At 37.3% G+C, this 19841-nt stretch overlaps 1 protein-coding gene across 4 annotated transcripts in view; it reads left to right on the top strand.

Moving 5' to 3' along the window:
• INO80 (INO80 complex ATPase subunit) overlaps nt 1-19841 on the top strand; it is a 130925-nt gene that overhangs the window by 48518 nt on the left and 62566 nt on the right. For all 4 annotated transcript variants that reach the window (XM_060096632.1, XM_060096631.1, XM_060096630.1 and 1 more), the window contains exons 10-22: nt 980-1175; nt 2073-2140; nt 3228-3437; nt 3923-4003; nt 4873-4968; nt 11471-11530; nt 11972-12114; nt 13280-13364; nt 14328-14445; nt 15367-15452; nt 18121-18288; nt 18518-18651; nt 19662-19729. In XM_060096632.1, coding sequence (XP_059952615.1) covers nt 980-1175; nt 2073-2140; nt 3228-3437; nt 3923-4003; nt 4873-4968; nt 11471-11530; nt 11972-12114; nt 13280-13364; nt 14328-14445; nt 15367-15452; nt 18121-18288; nt 18518-18651; nt 19662-19729 — 1513 coding nt within the window. The remainder of the gene's footprint in view (nt 1-979; nt 1176-2072; nt 2141-3227; nt 3438-3922; nt 4004-4872; nt 4969-11470; nt 11531-11971; nt 12115-13279; nt 13365-14327; nt 14446-15366; nt 15453-18120; nt 18289-18517; nt 18652-19661; nt 19730-19841) is intronic.

Below are 19841 nucleotides of genomic sequence, written 5' to 3'. Positions count from 1 at the left end.
CCGTTTCATGGACTTCTTATTCTCAGATACCTCCTGCATTGACTTTCAGAATAATTTATAGCTCTTCCATCACTTATTTTGCCTTTTGGTGTTAAAGAAGAGTTTTGAACACATTTATGTTTTTTTTTTGTTTTTTTTTGTTTTTTTTTTCTTTTTGCGGTATGCGGGCCTCTCACTGTTGTGGCCTCTCCCGTTGCGGAGCACAGGCTCCGGATGCGCAGGCCCAGCGGCCATGGCTCACGGGCCCAGCCGCTCCGCGGCATATGGGATCCTCCCAGACCGGGGCACGAACCCGTATCCCCTGCATCGGCAGGCGGACTCTTAACCACTGCGCCACCAGGGAGGCCCACATTTATGTTTTTAAAAATAAAGTTGTACATGTGTATTTATCACCCAAGTTATTAAGTAAAGCATGTTGTTTGAATTTAGTTGGTATCTCAGTGCCATTAAAGAAAAGTAGGGCCTCCCTGGTGGCGCAGTGGTAGAGAGTCCGCCTGCCGATGCAGGGGATACGGGTTCGTGCCGCGGTCTGGGAGGATCCCATATACCGCGGAGCGGCTGGGCCCGTGAGCCATGGCCGCTGAGCCTGCGCGTCCGGAGCCTGTGCTCCACAACGGGAGAGGCCACAACAGTGAGAGGCCCGCGTACCCCTCAAAAAAAAAAAAAAAAGAAAAGAAAAGTAATACAGTAAAGAAATAAGCATTTTAGACGGAAGCCTAATGGAAAAAAATTTTATTTTGTAAAGGAGAGTAAAACATAGGTTATTATTAGGCTATAAATGAAGATTATTCCTTGCTTTTAGTACCACTGACTTAGTTATAATAAAATTTGTTCATTAGCAATTTTTACCTTTCTAAAGGTAAAGAATTTGTAGAGGAATTGTTTGCAAACTATGTATAGGTTTAGTGAGTTCTGTTGACTACCGTTGTATGTGATTGGTGATTTGACTCTTTTCACTTTCATCTTTTTTCGCCTTTAGGCCAAGAGGCAGCAGCGAAAACTGAACTTCCTCATCACCCAGACAGAGTTGTATGCCCATTTCATGAGTCGCAAACGAGACATGGGTCACGATGGGATCCAGGAAGAAATCTTAAGGAAACTGGAAGATAGTTCTACACAGAGACAAATTGACATTGGTGGAGGGGTTGTAGTTAACATCACACAGGAGGATTATGGTGAGTCCTGAATCAGGAGTGGGAGGAAGGAGATACCCCAAATTTTTTCATATCTCAGGTTATACTCATCATTAATTCTTGCAAGTTTTGTCTTGATCGATAGGTAATATTGATCAAAAGGGGAATTTATTTTATTGGAGTAGGGAAAGTGTGAATGTTTGTATAAAATAAGCATATAAAAAACTTTTATTAAAGAATTTGAAAACGAAAGGGTGTGGTTATATGATCTTGCAAATTTGGAAATATTTTGTGTGTTGATTTGTTAGCAGAAATAAAAGGTATTGTATCAGAAGAATTCAGTGAACATATCTAATTAGAGAAAATCATCTCTCACATAACAGGATTCTTGGTGATGTGAGTAAAGCATGAGAAGAGACTGTTTTGGTATTTTTGTGACCACACAGAGAAGGAGGAATTGGGGTAAAGTTTGAGAGGAAGTTCATAGAGAATAGTGGTCAAGATCATGTTGAGTAAGAATAAGAGAAAATGAGAGTGCTTCAGATTATGTTGGGATTTACACAGTCTCTGTTTCTTCTTTAGGAATAGTTTCACCCAGTATAAATATATTACAATTTTGAATCCTCATTGTCTTGCTTTTCCTGGCTTCGTCATTGCTTCGTGCAAGAAACGCAGGATTGGGAGACTTGGGGCTCAGTCTCCTGGTGACTTTTGTGAGCTGGCTTTGGCTCCTAGAGACCATGGCAGCCCTCTGCCTTCATTGCCACTTCCAGGTCCTTACCTCTGTCAAGTAATTTGAGCCTTTCTTCTCCCTCACCCTGTGTGAACTTAGGGATAAATAGAATGTGTGCATCAGGGATCCACATATGCTAGTATAAATTGCATCCTTAAAGGAGATCAGTTAATGAGGTGTTATAATCTACATGTTTCCCTTTTCAGACAGTAACCATTTCAAAGCCCAGGCCCTGAAGAATGCTGAAAATGCTTACCATATTCATCAGGCTCGGGTGAGTCTTAAAAATGAAATGTTGGGCCCTGGAAATACAACTTTTTACTTAGGTGGTCTTCCTTTAATCTTAATCATATTTTCAGTTAAAAACATTAATGGATGTGTACGTGTGTATGTGACTGCATTGGGGGGGGTGTCTCTATTTACTTTAGAGTAATAGAGGAATACCTGAGGAAAGGTGGGAAACGAGCATTCACTTGTCTGAGCTTTAAGAATGTGTTGATTGACGCTAAGACAGTTTGTCTATTTTTTTTCTTCTGTCCTCCCTGGTAATCATGGGTAATACAGAATGAAGTGCATCATGGTGGTTTAGTGAAAAAGTCCACACTGTTGCTTGTTAAGAAAGTGGTATCATGTGTTAAAACTGCTAAGTTAGCACCTTCTTTCACTTTAGTAATAACTTGCTTGTTCATGACATAGTGACATTTAATGAAATCAGAAAGAAACTGCAGTTAGATCAAATTAAGTAAGGAAAATACAGTTTAATATACTGCATAGGAGCACCTCTGTAACTTTGACAGGGTCCAAGTCAAGGATAGAGACAAACTCAACCTATTCCTCACCAACCCCAACCAATCAAACAGGTTTTATATCAAATCTTTAATAAATTCACTGATGAAGCAAGTAATTGTATAACATGGCTTAGTGCCTGTCTATCAGAAGTGTATTCTCAATATAATTGTTAAAATAATTTAAAAATATTAGTAATATACTTTACGCTTGACCCTTGAGTAACTCTGGGAGTTAGGGGTGCCGACCCACCCTGCAGTCAAAAATCTTTGTATAACTTTACAGTCAGCCCTCCATACCTAGGGATCCACATCCACATATCCAACCAACCACAGGATCAAGTAGTACTCTTGCACATACTTAGTGAAAAAACTTCATGTATCAGTTGACCCAGACAGTTCAAACCCATGTTGTTCAAGAGTCAAGTGTATTAGGCTTACGTGTAATATATTACATTATATTATCAGAAAGTTTGTTCCAACTAGCACAAGTTACCTATATTGGCATTATGAATTTTATTTGAATTTAATTATTTTCCTCTTATATATTTCCTCTAAAATATTTTTATTTTCCAGACAAGGTCATTCGATGAAGATGCAAAAGAAAGTCGAGCAGCTGCCCTACGGGCAGCAAACAAGTCTGGCACTGGGTTTGGGGAGAGTTATAGCCTGGCAAACCCATCTATCCGGGCTGGTGAGGATATTCCACAGCCTACAATTTTTAATGGCAAATTAAAAGGTTATCAGCTGAAAGGCATGAATTGGTTGGCAAATCTCTATGAACAGGTGAATTTTAGAACTATATCATACCCACTCTGTTTTGTTTGTTATCTGTTTTCCTAAAGTCATTGGTTCAGTGTATTGTGAAATGAGCACAAGATAATGTTTTAGATTTCATCCTTTTTAAAAAGCTTTATCGTTTGACAAGAATCAGAAAGATGTCTCTATATTTCTAACCTGGAGATTTTATTGGGGATTATTTGCATCATGTATAAAGTTTGTCTTAAGTAGTCTTAGTAATAAACCTGATTGCATTTGTACCTGGATTAGATTAGCTGAAAAACTGGCTTTGGCGTGTTTGTCTCATGATTCAGAGTTGTAGCTGTGGAATTGGCAAAAGGAATCATTACAGTAGTAATAGTGCTGAAGCTGGTATCTCTAGTCACTTTCATTTGAACAAGTCTGACATTTTGGGTAGTTCTTTTTGGCAGTAAGTTGAACCCTGTGTAATGCAATGTGAGAGGTGTTGACTATGTGTATTTTTTTTCCAGGGTATTAATGGCATTCTTGCCGATGAAATGGGACTTGGTAAGACAGTACAGAGCATTGCCCTCCTTGCCCATCTGGCTGAGGTGGGTAGATGCATGCAGTCTTTTCTTCTTCCTATCTCTCCATCCTAGGGTCATTTTCTATTGAGAATCAGCCATTATCAAGCAGTACGCTAGACTCTGTAGCATACCAAGACAGTAGGACTTGCTCCTTGCCTTCAAGGCCTTTACAGGGTGATACAGTGTGGTGAAACATTCTGGTTTTCAAGAAGACTAGGACAGTTTCTAAGCATGTGTGTTTTCATTCTCCATCTCCCACTTCTGTAGAGAACCACCATTGTAGTGGCAAAAACACTGTAGTTAGTTAGATCAGAAGACCTGGTTTCACATCTCAGCTCTGTGCTTACTAGCAGTGTAAACTTGGACAATTCACTTAGCCTCTTTTGACCTGACTTCACTTTAACTCTGTGAGGTTTAGTTTCCACTTCTGCAAAGTGGGGATACTATCTACCTTACAGGAAATTTGTGAGAATTAAATGAGAAGAAATGCGTGAAAGCATTTTGAAAAATGCAGAAAACTCTGTACCAATTAAATAATAGTAAAATAGTTGTGATCATCTAGTATAGGGAAAAGCAACACATACAAGTCAGTATGTCATAAGTGCTTTGTGAATGATATAAACTAGGACCTGTAAGGATGGGTGGGGAGTAATTGCTTGGTATTTTTTTCTCAAGCTGTGTGTGAGCAACTTCCTTGCCTGTGTTATTAACATAGAATATTATTTTTCTTAACATAGGATATTATCATTGAGTGTGCAGGTATGGGGGATACGAACCATTTCTCTTGTAGTAATGCATCTCCTATTCTTAAACTCCTCTTGTCGTTAATTATAATTTTGAATTAAATTTCTTCAGTTTTCCTGCAGTTGGCTGACCCAGTTTTTCTGTTTCAGAGAGAGAACATTTGGGGACCTTTCTTAATAATTTCACCTGCTTCTACACTTAACAATTGGCACCAGGAGTTTACTAGATTTGTTCCTAAATTTAAGGTAAAAATCAACAAAATTCTCTTGCTTTTTAAAAGAAACTTTCTGACTCCTTTTTTGCTGCCTTACTTACTTAATTGCTCATAATAGCTTTTAATTTATTGCATTTTTTTCAAAATAACCTTGCATACATTTCCTATCAAAGTTACTGATGGGAGCAATAAGAGAGCATATTACATCCTTATGTTTTATGAGAAAGCCAAAGTCCAGTTTGAGTGATTTGCTGCATTGACCACATGAATTGTAGCTCCTAGTTGTACTGCCATAATAGAAAATGTCTACCTTGCTGGCTTAATATAGGTTTTGATAAATCAAGGTACATATACTATAATTTATGGCATTGTTGTCCACACTCCTCTCCCCCAAATTTATTCATAGATTATCTATTTTCTTGACACTCCAAAGCCAGCTCTTCAGTCTTGGTCCAGATTATAACGTCTAAGGTAGATAATGTGAAAGTTGCATTTAACTAATTCAGAGGAAAAGAATTGAGATTTAGGTAGGATGTGATCAGCAGGGAAATACGCTGCATCAAGTATGGACAAGATTTAAATAGGGGTTTAATTATGCAGAGTTGTTGGGATGTAAGAAAGAATGGATAGGATTTTTTATATTATTTGCAAGTAAAAAGAAGGAAATGAGTTAACTATTTGTTTTGTCCCTAAAGGAATATAATGATAATGAAGTTGCATGGTAAGGAGGATTTTTTGGAGATATGTATCAAGAGATATTGACATGATCTCTGATCTTGGGTCTCCATAATAATCATGGGTTCCATGCAATTTAAGAGGTCATGGGAGGTGTTTCTCTGGCTTATACTTTATAAGGAATAAGGACGTGTCTGGGATATTCCACTTTGGGGCACCTTTGTGTCTGTGGCCCCACCTTTGCGGCTGAATTAATAGACTTAGGAACGGTTTACAAGGCACATTAGGTATATGGCTTTTAGCTTGGCTGACTCATTCTTAACTTTCTAAGGAGGTGAGATCGTTCTAAGGCAATTTATTGAATATTTTCTCTAGGGTTTTTTCACATTGAATAAGGAGCCCCTCATCTTTTTTCTGCTTTCTTGTTGTTGTTATTGTCGTTTAGTACATGTCAAACAATTAGGAGCTTGAGAAATTAAGTCTTAAAATTTTCTTCCAAACCACTAAAGTTTTCAATATTTCCTTCACTGGCCGATAGATGGCAATGTAGTACTACTTACATCATTGGTACCTTTCCTTTGACTTTATACCCATGCCCGAAACTGAGTTTTCATTTGCATGTGGAGTTTCCTTTTGAAGCTCTAGTCTAGGGGTCAGTAAAATATGGCCTGTGGGCCAATTCAAAGTGTACAATTCAGTAGTAGTAAGTACATTTACAGTGTGATACAATAATCACTGCTATCTTATTGCAGAATTTTATCATCGTACCAAACAGAAATCTCCTTCCCATTAAGCATTCACTCCCTATTTCCCTTTCCCTCTTGCCCCTGGCTACCACATATCTGCTTTATGTCTCTGTGGTTTGGTTATTCTGAATATTTTGTATACCTGGAATGTGGCCTTTTATGTCTGACTGCTGCTTTTCACTTAGTAGGTTTTTCAAGGTTCATCATGTTGTGTAACATGTATCAGCACTTCATTCCTTTTATGACTGAATAATATTTCAGTCATAATATTATAACATATAATATTATAGTGAATAATATTTCATTATCTGGGTATACTGTATTTTGTTTATCCATTCAGCTGTTGATGGGTATTTTGGTTGTTCCTTTTGGCTATTGTTAATAGTGCTGCTATAAACATTCATGTACAGGTTTTTGTTTGAACACCTGTCCTGTTTTCATTTCTTCTGGGTATATACCTAGGAGTGGAATTGCTAAGTCACTTTATATTTAACTTTTTGAGGAATCCACCACGTGTTCTTTTGTGCAGCTTATGAGCTAAGAATAGTTTTTACTTTTTAAAATTGTTGATTAAAAAAGAATATTTCGTAGCAAATGATATATGAAATTTAAATACATGTGTATTGGAATACAGCCACACCTTTGATTATTTATTATTTATGGCTGCATTCACAGTACAACAGCACAGTTGAGTAGTTGTGGCAGAGACTGTGTGGCCTACAAAACTAAAATTCTTACTATCTGGCCATTTATAGAAAAAGTTTAATGACCTCTGCTCTACTGATTCATTGTTTCTATTACCATTACTCCTTTAAATTGTCAGAAATGTGTTTGCTTCCCTGTAGAACATAGTTAGAAGTAGACTGCTCAGATTTATAGTCTGGTTACATTCAAAAGATACTTAGATCTATGATGATAACATCAGAAAGTTTATTTTATTTGGCAGGTGTCTGAGTAACACTCATTTTATGGTTCTAGTATGATTAGTGCCTCTGACCTCCTCCTTTTCCTCATGAAATAAGATTTACATTTTTTCTCTAGTTAATGTACCACTTTTCATTCCTGAAATTGGCTATTCTGTATGTTTTCTATTTCATTTATTTCTGCTCTTTTATTATTCTTGTCTACTTTTTTTGTAAACTGTTTTCTTTTTCTGTCCTCTTGAGATGGAGCTTAGATTGTTGATTTTCAGCTTTTTCTAATGTATATTTAAGGGTATTGCTTTCTAAGCATGACTGTAGCCATCCAAAGGTTTGATGTGTCACATTTTCATTATCTTACAATGCAAAATACTGTCACCTTCTACTGTAAGTTCTTATTTGATTCATGGGTTATTTAAAAGTGTTGTTTTTACTCTCTACACAAAGGATGATTTTCTAGTTATATTTTTGTTATTTATAGCTTAAATCCACTGATAAGAAAACATGCTTTTTATTATTTTAATCCTTTGAAATTTGTTGCTTTGCTTTCATGGCCCAGCATATGGTCAGTTTTTATAAATGTCCTGTGTGTGTTTGAAAATAATAGTTATTCTGCACTTGTTGAGTACAGTGTTGTATATATGTTGATTAGGTCAAGTTTGTTAACTTGTTCAGCTCTTTTGTATCTTTACTGATTTTTTTTTGTCTGCCTCTCCTTTTACTGACTGAAAGAGATGTGTTAATATTTACAACAATTATGGATTTATCCATTCTGTTTTCTTCTGTTTTTGCTTTGAGGCTGTGAGATGTATACAAATTTATAATTTTATCTTCCTGGTGAATGAACCTTTTATTATTATTAAATTCCTCCTTTAAGATTTTTGCCTTAAAGTCTATTTTCTCTGATATTAAATAGCTTTCTTTTGGTTAGTATTTGCATGGTATCTTTTTCATCTTTTTACTTTTAACCATTCTATATCCTTACATTTAAGGTGTATTTCGTGCCTTTTATTTGGAATATCTGTGCTTACTTTTAATGTAATTATTGATATATTGTGTTTAAATCTGCTGCCTTGCTCTTTGCTTTCTACTTCTTTTTTTTAAATAGGGTTGTTATTGTGTTTGTGCTTTTTAGTTTTTACTTTTAAAATATTTATTTATTTATTTGATAGTGCCGGGTCTTTAGTTGCGGCTCACCAGCTCCTTAGTTGCGGCATGCATGTGGGATCTGTTTCCCCAACCAGAGATCGGACCCGGGCCCCCTGCATTGGGAGTGCAGAGTCTTAACCACTGTGCCACCAGGGAAGTCCCTGCTTTCTACTTCTTTAACCTGTTCAGCTTTACTTTTTTTTCCTTTTGAATCCTTTTGGATTGATTAGATTTTATCATTCCTTTTTTTTTCTTCCCCTTTTAAACTTGCTAATTATAGGGCTTCCCTGGTGGCGCAGTGGTTGAGAGTCCGCCTGCCGATGCAGGGGACATGGGTTCGTGCCCTAGTCTGGGAAGATCCCACGTGCTGCGAAGCGGCTGGGCCCGTGAGCCATGGCCGCTGAGCCTGCACGTCCGGAGCCTCTGCTCTGCAACGGGAGAGGCCACAACAGTGAGAGGCCCGCGTACCGGAAAAAAAAAAAAAAAAAAAAAAACTTGCTAATTATATATTCATTCTGTTATTCAGTAGATACCCAGGAGAATACCACATGCACCCTTAACTTTTTCAAAAGTATTATAAATTAGTACTGTTAATACTTTCCAGACAGTACAAAGACCTTAGTATAGTACTGTAACTACATCCCCCTTCTCTAGACTTACATGCTGTTGTTTTTGTATGTATTTTATATTTTAAACCCCAGAAGACATTATTTATACATTTAAAACTTACTTAGATTTATTCATATTACTCACATACCCATTGCTCATTGGTCTTCATTCCTCCTTGCATGTTTGTGCTTCCATTTGGCTGACATTTTTCAAAAGAACAAAGGACATCAAGCTACGGATTCTAGAAGCAATTTGAGCCCCATAACAATAAAAAGAATGAAAGTCACACCTAGAAACATCACAGAAAAGTGCTGAATTTTGCATTCTTTTGTTTTTCCATGCTTTAGTCTGGATATTTCCTTCTGACCTCTCTTCTAGTTCACTAATCAGCTCTTCAGCTGGTACTATCTGCTGTTAAACTCGTCACTGAATTCTTTTTTTTTTTTTTTTAATTTTTTAAAAAAATTTTGTACTTTAAAGATGTTCTTTGTTTTCCAGTTCTACTTCTTATGGTTGTTTTCCTGTATGTTATGTGTCTTTTTTCGCCCCCCTCTGGCTACTTTTTTTTTTTTTAAATAAATGTTTTATTTATATATTTATTTTTGGCTGTGTTGGGTCTTCATTGCTGCACGCAGGCTCTCTCTAGTTGTGGCGAACAGGGGCTGTTCTTTGTTGCGGTGCATGGGCTTCTCATTGCAGTGGATTCTCCTGTTGCCGAGCACGGGCTCTAGGCACATGGGCCTCAGTAGTTGTGACATGCGGGCTCTAGAGCACAGGCTCGGCAGTTGTGGTGCATGAGCTTAGTTGCTCCGCAACATGTGAGATCCTCCCGGACCAGGGCTTGAACCCATGTCCCCTGCATTGGCAGGTGGATTCTTAGCCACTGCACCACCAGGGAAGCCCTCGTCATTGAATTCTTAATTTTAATTATATTTTTTCAGTTCTAAAAATTCCCTTTGATTCTTTGATAGCTTCTAGTATACCACTGAAATTCTCAATCTTTTAATTCAATGAAGAAACTTGCTTTTTTTTTTTTTTGGCAGTGTTGGGTCTTCGTTGCTGCATGCAGGCTCTCTCTAGTTGTGGCAACGGGGGCTACTCTTCATTGCGGTGCATGAGCTTCTCATTGGGTGGCTTCTTTTGCTGTGGAGCACGGGCTCTAGGCACGCAGGCTCAGCAGTTGTGGCTCGCGGGCTCTAGAGCGCAGGCTCAGTAGTTGTGGCGCACGGGTTTACTTGCTCTGCGGCATGTGGGATCTTCCCGGATCAGGGCTCGAACCCATGTCCCCTGCACTGGCAGGCAGATTCTTAACCACTGCGCCACCAGGGAAGCCCCAAACTAGCATTTTTCAAAAAGTCTGTTTCTAAAATTTTCGTTATCTAGATCTCCTGTGGGTTTGTTTCTTTTATCTATATTTCATGTTGGTTTTCAGTTATGTGGTCTAGTCTTTCCATATTTGATTTTTTTGTTTGTTTTGTTTTTGTTTTAATGCCAGACATTGTATAGGAAAAATTGTAGAGATAATTGTGGGCTCTGGATACTGTTTTCTTCTTCCTGAGAGAGGATTAATGTGTGTTTGGGGTTTTGTTGTGGATTTTTTTGCCTATAATAATTTTTTTTCTGGGGCAATAATAATCCAAAGCCCCCTTAATCTAGTCAGGAATTGAGATGATTTGAAACCAGGATTCAGTACCTGATAAAGCAAGTGTATGTATAGTTTACCTTTACTACCGGTGTGTATCTATCTTTTTTTTTTTTTTTTTTTGGTGGCACACAGGCCTCTCACTGTTGTGGCCTCTCCCGTTGGGGAGCACAGGCTCCAGACGCGCAGGCTCAGTGGCCATGGCTCACGGGCCCAGCCGCTCTGCGGCATGTGGGATCTTCCCAGACTGGAGCATGAACCCGCGTCCCCTGCATTGGCAGGCAGACTCTCAACCACTGCGCCACCAGGGAACCCTGTGTATCTATCTTTTGATTCCCAACTTAAGGCCAGGGAGGTGGGTGGTTATCAGAATCCCTCCTCCTTGAACTACAGTTTTTGTTTTGTGGGTCCTATGTCTCCTTTTAAAAAAAATACAAACAAAAACAACTTTTCAGTTTCTTAGCCTCTCAACTCAAACTTTTGGGAAGGATCAGCACCCACTGGGGGAACGTGTTCCAGATGCCAGGCTTTCCTCTCTTTTCTAGATCTGGGCTGTATAATTCTCCACTGGCTCAGTAGCTCTCTGATGCCTTCAAACAAATGTTTTGTATCTGTGTTTTAACTTGGTCAGTAGGAGGAGTGCTAGTCCAGCACCTAGTGCGGCAGTGACAGAAGAGGAACTCTTATATTCATTCTATTAGGTTTTTTAAAAATCATTCTGAATAACGTATTTGTGATGATACTTTTAAGATTATCACTAGGAAATAATCTGTATATTGGTCCTTTTTCCAGGTGCTACCATATTGGGGAAATCCTCATGATAGAAAAGTTATCAGGAGGTTCTGGAGTCAGGTAACTTTCAGCTTACTGTACACGCATGCACACACACATATACATGTTCACACATATGTGCAGTCATTATTTCTCCAGTTGATTTGAGTAATTTCACTTTCATAAAATCTTCTTATATGTTTCTGGACACTAGGCAAGTGTACTTTTTTTCTTTTACAATGCTTTTCCTGTTATAGACAATCAGCTGGACTTGAAGTCCAGGATTAAGTAAGAGCTTTTTTCTTTAATAAGCTGAAGACTAGTTTTTAACAAGGTTTCTGGTTAAGGTAACTACCTTCAAAACAGTTATGCTTTTAATTCACTGCACAGCTCCTACATTGGAGAAGTATATCTTTAGAGCTATCTTAAACTTCTTGGCCTTAGAAAATAAATTCCATTCCTCATTGTCTTATTATGACTTGTTAGGTATCTCTTTTCACCCTTGCCCTCTTATGTTTACAGAAGACCCTCTACACTCAGGATGCCCCCTTCCATGTGGTTATCACCAGTTACCAGCTGGTGGTGCAGGATGTAAAGTATTTCCAGCGAGTCAAGTGGCAGTACATGGTATTGGATGAGGCTCAGGCGCTCAAGAGTAGTTCCAGGTAACATGAGTAGTAGAAATAAAGTCTGTGGACTGAGGATGTATAGATATATAGATATGTGTGTCTCATGTACACACACATGTGAATGAAGATCAGAGAGATTTGAAAACATGGTATATGGCTTATATATGGTCTTATGATCTCTCCATAAGCTATATATCTGACCAGAAGGCATAAATTCTCTTTTGCATTTTCATGGAATATGCATATTAATGTTTAGAGTATAAAGATTTTCCTCAGCTTTTTTCTCCCTATTCAATAATTATGGCATTTTAACTGATTTTTGTTCTTCAAGGAAACTTTCTGTGGAGGAAGGGGTGTCTGCTCTTTGCTTAGGGATTATTTTAGACAGGAGGTCTTAGTAGGAAGTAGAATGTTACATTATGTGGATTGTAGCTTCTACTGTTTTATGAAGGTTATCCTAGTCCCTGAATGGTTATTAGACGCCCAAGAATCCTTTTATTGGAAGTTACATGTTTAAAATGTTCTAATACCTTTAAGTTCCCAAACTGAATAGTAAATGAGTGCTTGGCTGTAAAGTGTTACTCAGTGGTATTAGACCTTGGGTTTGGTGGATTTTTATTAACTCTTGGTGAGCCCATAGGGCTTTCTTAGAAGTCCATGTTAACTGGCAGGATGGTATTTTCCATAGAACTTTCCAGCCTCTAAAGAGCATTATTTCATATTTTACTCTTTTGAAGTAGGGCATGCTTGTGGCCAGGAGCAGTAGACTCACTTTGAGTTTTCTTCTCACACCCTTTCTCTCTCCATTGCTCCCTCCAAACTCACACTGGAAGCACATAGAGTAATAATTTAAAAACCTACTACTGTAGATAATACTTTATAATTATATGGTCTGTATGAACAAAACTGACCAAAGGTAGTAGAGGACTTTTATCAAGCCAGAAAAGATCCTATTCTGCTATTCAAGGGCTTTTTTATATATATACCCTAATACCACGTTTTCAGTATAGAGTCAGTTCCTTTGAAATTTCCTGTCATCAGCTTTGTTGAGTAATATTTTTCAATTGTGTTCATGGTAGAGTATTGATACTTGATTTTGAGTGTTTGTTATTTTTTTGAAAAGCATTTTTAGAAATAAGGGGTCTCAATAGGGTGATTATTTACTGCTAACTTGGAATTTGTAATTCATCTTACTGGACAGTGTTCGTTGGAAGATACTCTTGCAGTTTCAGTGTCGGAATCGGCTTTTGCTAACTGGGACCCCCATTCAGAACACCATGGCAGAGGTAGGCACTAGTAAAGACCTCAGTTTTATGTCTGCATTAAACAGAGTGGCTCCAACACAGAATAAAATTCTTTACCCATGCCTACCTGGAGTGTTACGGCTTTGTATAAATTACAATCCTCACATAAAAGGAAGAATTTGACCATGGCTTGCCCTAAGTGGTTTTTTTTTTGGGGGGGGACATCATTACTGTTTTCTTATTCTCTGGCAAAAGGGAAATAAATTTCTTTATTTCTTGGTTACTTATATAATAAATCGTGATCACATTAAGAATGCTACTCATCTAATGCAGAGATATTTTTATACTAGGATAAAAAGGTAATATTCTTTGACACTGAGAGGAGCTAAAATTCTTTCTTTGGGGAAGATAATTTTATCTTCTAGAATAGGGGTCAGAAAACTTTCTGTAAAGAGCCAGATAATAAATATTTAGACTTTATAGGCCGTATAGTCACTGCACAGCTACTCAACCTTCTATTGTAATGTGAAAGCAGCTATAGATGATATATAAATGAATAGGTGTGACTATGTTCCAATAAAGCTTGATTTATAAAAATAGATGGCAGACCAGACTTGGCACCACAAGGCGTAATTTGCTGACCCCTGATCTAGAGTTATTATTAGCAAGTTATGCTGCCTCAGACTGTTCAGTTGTGGAATGGATCTTTATATAAGATCTTCAAAACTATCTCACTGCACAAGCTGAGCAGGACTTGCACTTTCAGACTTTCAGTGGGAAATTAATTGAAAAATAGTTTTTTGCTATAGTACCTTATAGAATTAGAGTTGGTTGATGAGGCAGTGTGCTTACACATTCATTCTCTCTCACTTACTCACACATACACATGCTCCTAGACACAGATACAGAGACCTGCAACTTCACTCTTTCTCCAAACTCTCATCATGTCTTCACATACTGTCGTTTTGTTGCTCTATAGTTATTTTGCTTTTTGTTTGTTTCCAGCTCTGGGCTCTGCTGCATTTCATTATGCCAACATTATTTGATTCACATGAGGAATTTAATGAATGGTTTTCCAAGGACATTGAGAGCCATGCTGAAAACAAATCTGCCATAGATGAGAGTGAGTACTTTTATGAACTTTCATTCTTTCTGCCTATTAGTGTAGGCAACTACATAATTCTGTATTTTCTTGTATGTAAAGAATTTTTCTTCTGGTATGCATAGAAGGATCTGAGAGAAAAGTTTTTTCTCTTTTAAAATATTATGTGCTTTGTGCATATTTAAAAGAGTCCAAAAAGGACTAACTCAGGTGATGTTCCTTTAGTGTTGACTAATCAAGGCAGATCAGGCAAAATTCACATTTTGGATTACGAAATCCTCATTTTCCACGTAGATCCTGAAAAATTTTATATTCTTTGTGGAATGGGGTAAGACTTTTTGCCTGTGATAAAACCAGAAAATATTAGAAGGATAATTTTTGTTATTTTCGCTATATATTAGGATTTGTTTCTTCTGTAAACATTTTTAACCTTGTTTATCAGTTTTTTTACCTCTTGACTAATATTTTAAGAGAGTTATGAGGTATTTATTACATAACATGAAGTGCCACCTACTAACTATTAGAAAAGTTCTTAAGTAATTTCTTATACTACATGTTGTGAATTTGCTGATACACTTTGAAAAAATTATTTTTGGGGAACACTGGGAGTCCCAGATAGCTTGCATTAGACCTGTCTGAGAACCCTATTATTGATAGAATGTTCCTAAAACACTCTAAAGGTGAATTCTAATAAAAATAAAGCCATCCTTACTGGTTTGAGTAAATGAGAGCAAAATGCATTTGCACAATTGACTCCAGGAAGGTGCTGTGGAAAGTTCAGATCCCTTGGCTTCCTCCTTGCAATTGTTGCAGTCTTCTTTTAGAAAATCATTAAGCCAAAAGGTGTTAGAATGGTTTAGTGAAGGGTGGTGATGATATTTCTTTTGTTTGTGTTAAATTGATATAATGAATTATTTGTCGGTGGGACTCCTGGCATTTCAGATCAACTCTCTCGCTTACACATGATCTTGAAGCCATTTATGCTGAGGAGAATCAAGAAAGATGTGGAAAATGAATTGTCTGACAAGGTAAGGAAAGAAGAACTTGTGAGTTTATGCCTTAATAGGCACCAACCTAGGGTTCCAGGGTGAAAAGAAATTCCTTGGTAAATGTTTACTTGAAGGGTAATTAGTTTGATTGATAGGAGACCTTTAAACTTGAGAGGGTCAAAGAAGACTTAAAATGAGTCAAATAATGAAGGCAAGTAATAGTTCTTCTTTTTGTTTTATACTTTTTATTACGGAGAGTTTGAAACATTACAAAAGTAGAAAAAATAGCATAATGAACTCCATATAGTTTAAATGATCAATCATGACCATTTTTCACCCCTCTACATTATTCTGAAGCAGATCCCAGATGTCTTTTGTTTCATTTATAAATATTTTCATAGGTGTCTCTAAAAGATTTGGTGTTTTTTACAATATATATTCACATATCATTATCACCTCTACTAAAAAAGGCAGTTATTTCATTATAGTATCACATATCCAGTCAGTGCTCAGATATTCCCAGTTGTCTTTGTGTATGCTTTTTTCTTTCTCTCTCTTTGAAAAAGTATTCAGTTTTTGAAACCAGAATCCAAGCAAGGTCCACGGAACATAGTATTTGGGTGCTATGTCTCTTAAACATCTTTTAGTCCCACCCTACTTTTTCTCCCCTTGCAATTCTTTGTTGAAGAAACCAAGTTGTTTGTCCTGTAGAGTTTTTCCACATACTGGATTTTGCTGGTTGCATCATTGTGGTGTTGTCTAACATGTTCCTCTGTCTCCTGTATTTCTGCAGACTGAGAGATAGATTTAGAAGTTTAATGTGCTTTGGGTTGTAATATTTTTTCTCATAAAAAGTCAGTAATTTTGGTTTATAAATAATCTTTTTTTGGATCTTACCAGACTTCTGTAGTTTTCTGTTATCTCTTGTGAATCCTCCCCATATTCTCCTTCCTTCTTTTTTCACCCAGTTCCCAGTCCTTTGGGGTATTTTCCCATCTCCCATAGATCGCACCTGTTCCTCACAGTTCTGCTGTCTATATAAAAGGCATCTTTCCAGGTTCTTGATAATATCAGGTGATTCTCCCTGTCACTGCCAGAAGGCTGGATCATTTTGAAATTAGTAACTCTCTTACAAGATTGTGGTGGAGATGTACACCTTCAAAGAGAGGAATAGAAGTGTACCTTTGTTTTATTCCTTTTAAAAAAATCTTTATGGCTGCTTTGTGAAACTGGCTGATTTTAACTGAATAGCAGCTCACACAGATGTGTACCTGATAGAAAGAAAATACTTAATAAAAAATGGATCCTTAAGGCTTTTATATCAGAAACAGCTTAAAAACAATAGCAATATCATAATGTCTGTTATTTAGTGGTCATTAGGGAGGTGATCAGAAGACATGGTTCTTAACCACTGTGCAGAGTATAAATTTCTTAAACATCAGTAATGTTTCTAATCTTAATTAAATAGTATATTATTTATAATATAATAAATAATAGTATTTATAATATAGTTCAATAGTATTTGTAGTATAGTTCAATAGTATAGTTCAGTAGTATTATTGAACTCTTACTCTCTGCCAGCAGCTGGTCCGTAGAGATGCAGCTTCCAGGTTCTGTTCAGATTTCCAAGGGGGATGAATACATAAATAGCTAGTACTGTATCATAAGATATGCAATGATTATCCATGTGAAATATAATGGGAACATAGGTAAGGGAGTAGTTCTATTAGGGAAGGTTAGAGAAGGCATCAAAGCAGAGATGACATGTGAGCTAGATCTGGAATGATGAGTTGGCATTTACTAGGAAAATACGGTAGGAAGGGGGTGCTAAGCAACAAGAGTGAACAAAGGTAGAGCAATATTCAAATAGGTAGCATGTTTGGCAAACATTCAGACTGTTGTAGCTAATATATATAGGAGGACTTGATGAGATTGGGATAATATGGTGAGTTAGATTATGGGAGGCCTCTACCTACAGGAGAATTTTTAATATTTTACTATAGGCAGTAACTTACATTGAAGGTTTTTCAGCAGTTGAGTACCTTATAAGATTTGTATGGAAAGTTTCTTGGAACCAGGAGAGACTAGAGGCAGGAAGCTCCCACGGTAATAGCAGTATAGATTAGATATGATGAGATTCTGTATTAAAGCAATGGGAATGGTCAGAAAAGGTGGTTAGAGGTAGATTTCCAGGTTGAGTTGAGGGACTTAGGAAATGATAGAACATGGGGTATGAGAGAGAAAAAATCAGAGCTGACTGAAGTTTCTGTTTGGGCAACTGAGTGATAATGCTGTTAATGAATTAAGTAAATTGTGAAAGAGAATTTTTTTCTGATATGTCACAAATGCAATTGCTGCAGACTCTGAGTGATACTATTATGGTAGGTAGTTGGAAATATTGGGCTGGGGATGTTGGGAAATATATTTTTGCAAGTCACTGTGATGGACGGTAGTTGGTGTTATTAGAAATGGAAGAGGTCGCCCAGGGACAGCATGTAGAGTGAGTGACAAGGGAAGAGGGTCAAAGAAGGCACATTTTTCTGGATAATTAGCCATATCACAGGTTTATAGAGATACTGAGTTTCTAGAGATATGTATATTGTTTTTTTCGATCATAATCTGCCTTGCATGAGTTTCCAACTTTACGCTGATACTGAGTTATCTTACAAACTGTTTTCAAAATATAAATGTCCTTATTGATTTTTAGATTGAGATTCTAATGTATTGCCAACTGACCAGCCGACAGAAGCTGCTATATCAGGCACTAAAGAACAAAATTTCCATTGAGGATTTATTGCAGTCTTCTATGGGCTCTACCCAGCAAGCACAGACAACCACCAGCAGCCTCATGAATCTGGTCATGCAGTTTAGGAAGGTAAGAGCTTAGGTCAGCTGCCTTGGAGTTGTCTCTATTGTTAACCCACTTAAAGAAAAAAGGCTCTATCTTGCCTTGATGCCAAATAAACAAAGGCAGTTAAAAAAGGATGAAAATGGGAAAGTATACATTCATAAAGGTAAACATGCAGGGTTTGGGATTCCTCCATCGTTTCATAGAGTGATGTCTGCACATGACAATGTTGTCTTATCATTTCCTTTCCTGTTAGGTGTGTAATCACCCAGAGTTATTTGAACGACAAGAAACTTGGTCTCCATTTCATATTGCCCTAAAGCCATACCAGATTTCAAAGTTTATCTACCGTCATGGACAGATCAGGGTCTTCAACCATTCACGAGACAGGTGAGCAAATATTAATATCTGTTTGCTCTAAGAGTGTTTTTGTATAATTTGGGGTTTTGTGGCTTAGTAGATAAATTTAATTGAGAGTGAGTTCCACAACAATGAGGTATTTAAGCAATGGGTGGACAACTATTTGTTGAGGGATCTGTGCACTCTCAGGAGTTTAACTGGCGCTTCCAGTTGCCTTTCTGAGTGAGGAATGTGCACCTGTGTGCAAATATGTACTTGTACCAAGAGAGATCAGCAAATGTCTCTGTCTCAGTACTGAAATTGCTTTGTGATGGTTTATACACTTGGAATAGCACTTGTGGAAGAACTGATTGGATTTCAAATTAATCAAATTTATCTTCTTCCCAGAGTCAGCAGTCACAGATTTGGTAAAAGTGAAGTGATTGTTAATGGTTATATGCTAGAAACCACTTCCATTCAGAAAATGTCTGTGTATGTACATTCTGCACTTCCGAGTGAGGGTGGCCCTGGCTTCTGGATTTTTTAACAAGCTCCCAAAGGATTCTTGTGCACACCTGCACTTGAGAACCATAGATTTAGAACGCTGCTTCTGTAGAGAAACAATATAAACAGTACTTTCAAAATAATCATCAACAACATCTAGCCTGATGTTACTGAAAGTGAGACACATTTCTTGGGTTTAATTTTAAGAATTCTTTGTCTGTGATAGCTCCAGGCTAATACTTAACTAGATGGGCAGGGGGAAACAGACCAGAGTTGTAGTGCTTTTTGTTTAATATAGTATATAGCAACTTTCAGTGCTAGAATTGTGCTTCATTGAAATAAAATGAGACCACTTTGAACTTGTATTATAATCTACTACCTTTATTAAGTACTTAGTACTTTCTGACATATATGTAATGGTTTTGTCTGGCAACAAACTTCTCAGAAGTAGAAAGTTTCAAACCTTAAATGATTCTTTTAGTTTGGAACCTCCAGTTTAGTTAAGTTCCTGATATTTATATTTGGGTTTGGATTTATTTTATTTACTTACTTTACAGGTGGTTAAGGGTTCTTCTTTCTCCATTTGCACCAGACTATATCCAGCAGTCTCTGTTTCACAGAAAAGGTAGGTGTTTTGATCTTTGAGGAGGAAAGAATGCCAAGGATTTATCAGGATGCTCTTTGTTTTGCTGAGTTGGAACTAGTAGTGGCTTTGCCTGAATGCTAGGCTTTTATTT

The sequence above is a fragment of the Mesoplodon densirostris genome, chromosome 4 (assembly GCF_025265405.1).
Source record: "Mesoplodon densirostris isolate mMesDen1 chromosome 4, mMesDen1 primary haplotype, whole genome shotgun sequence".
NCBI lineage: Eukaryota > Metazoa > Chordata > Mammalia > Artiodactyla > Ziphiidae > Mesoplodon > Mesoplodon densirostris.
Note: the sequence above shows the minus strand (reverse complement) of the source record. Positions and strands in the feature narration are given on the sequence as shown.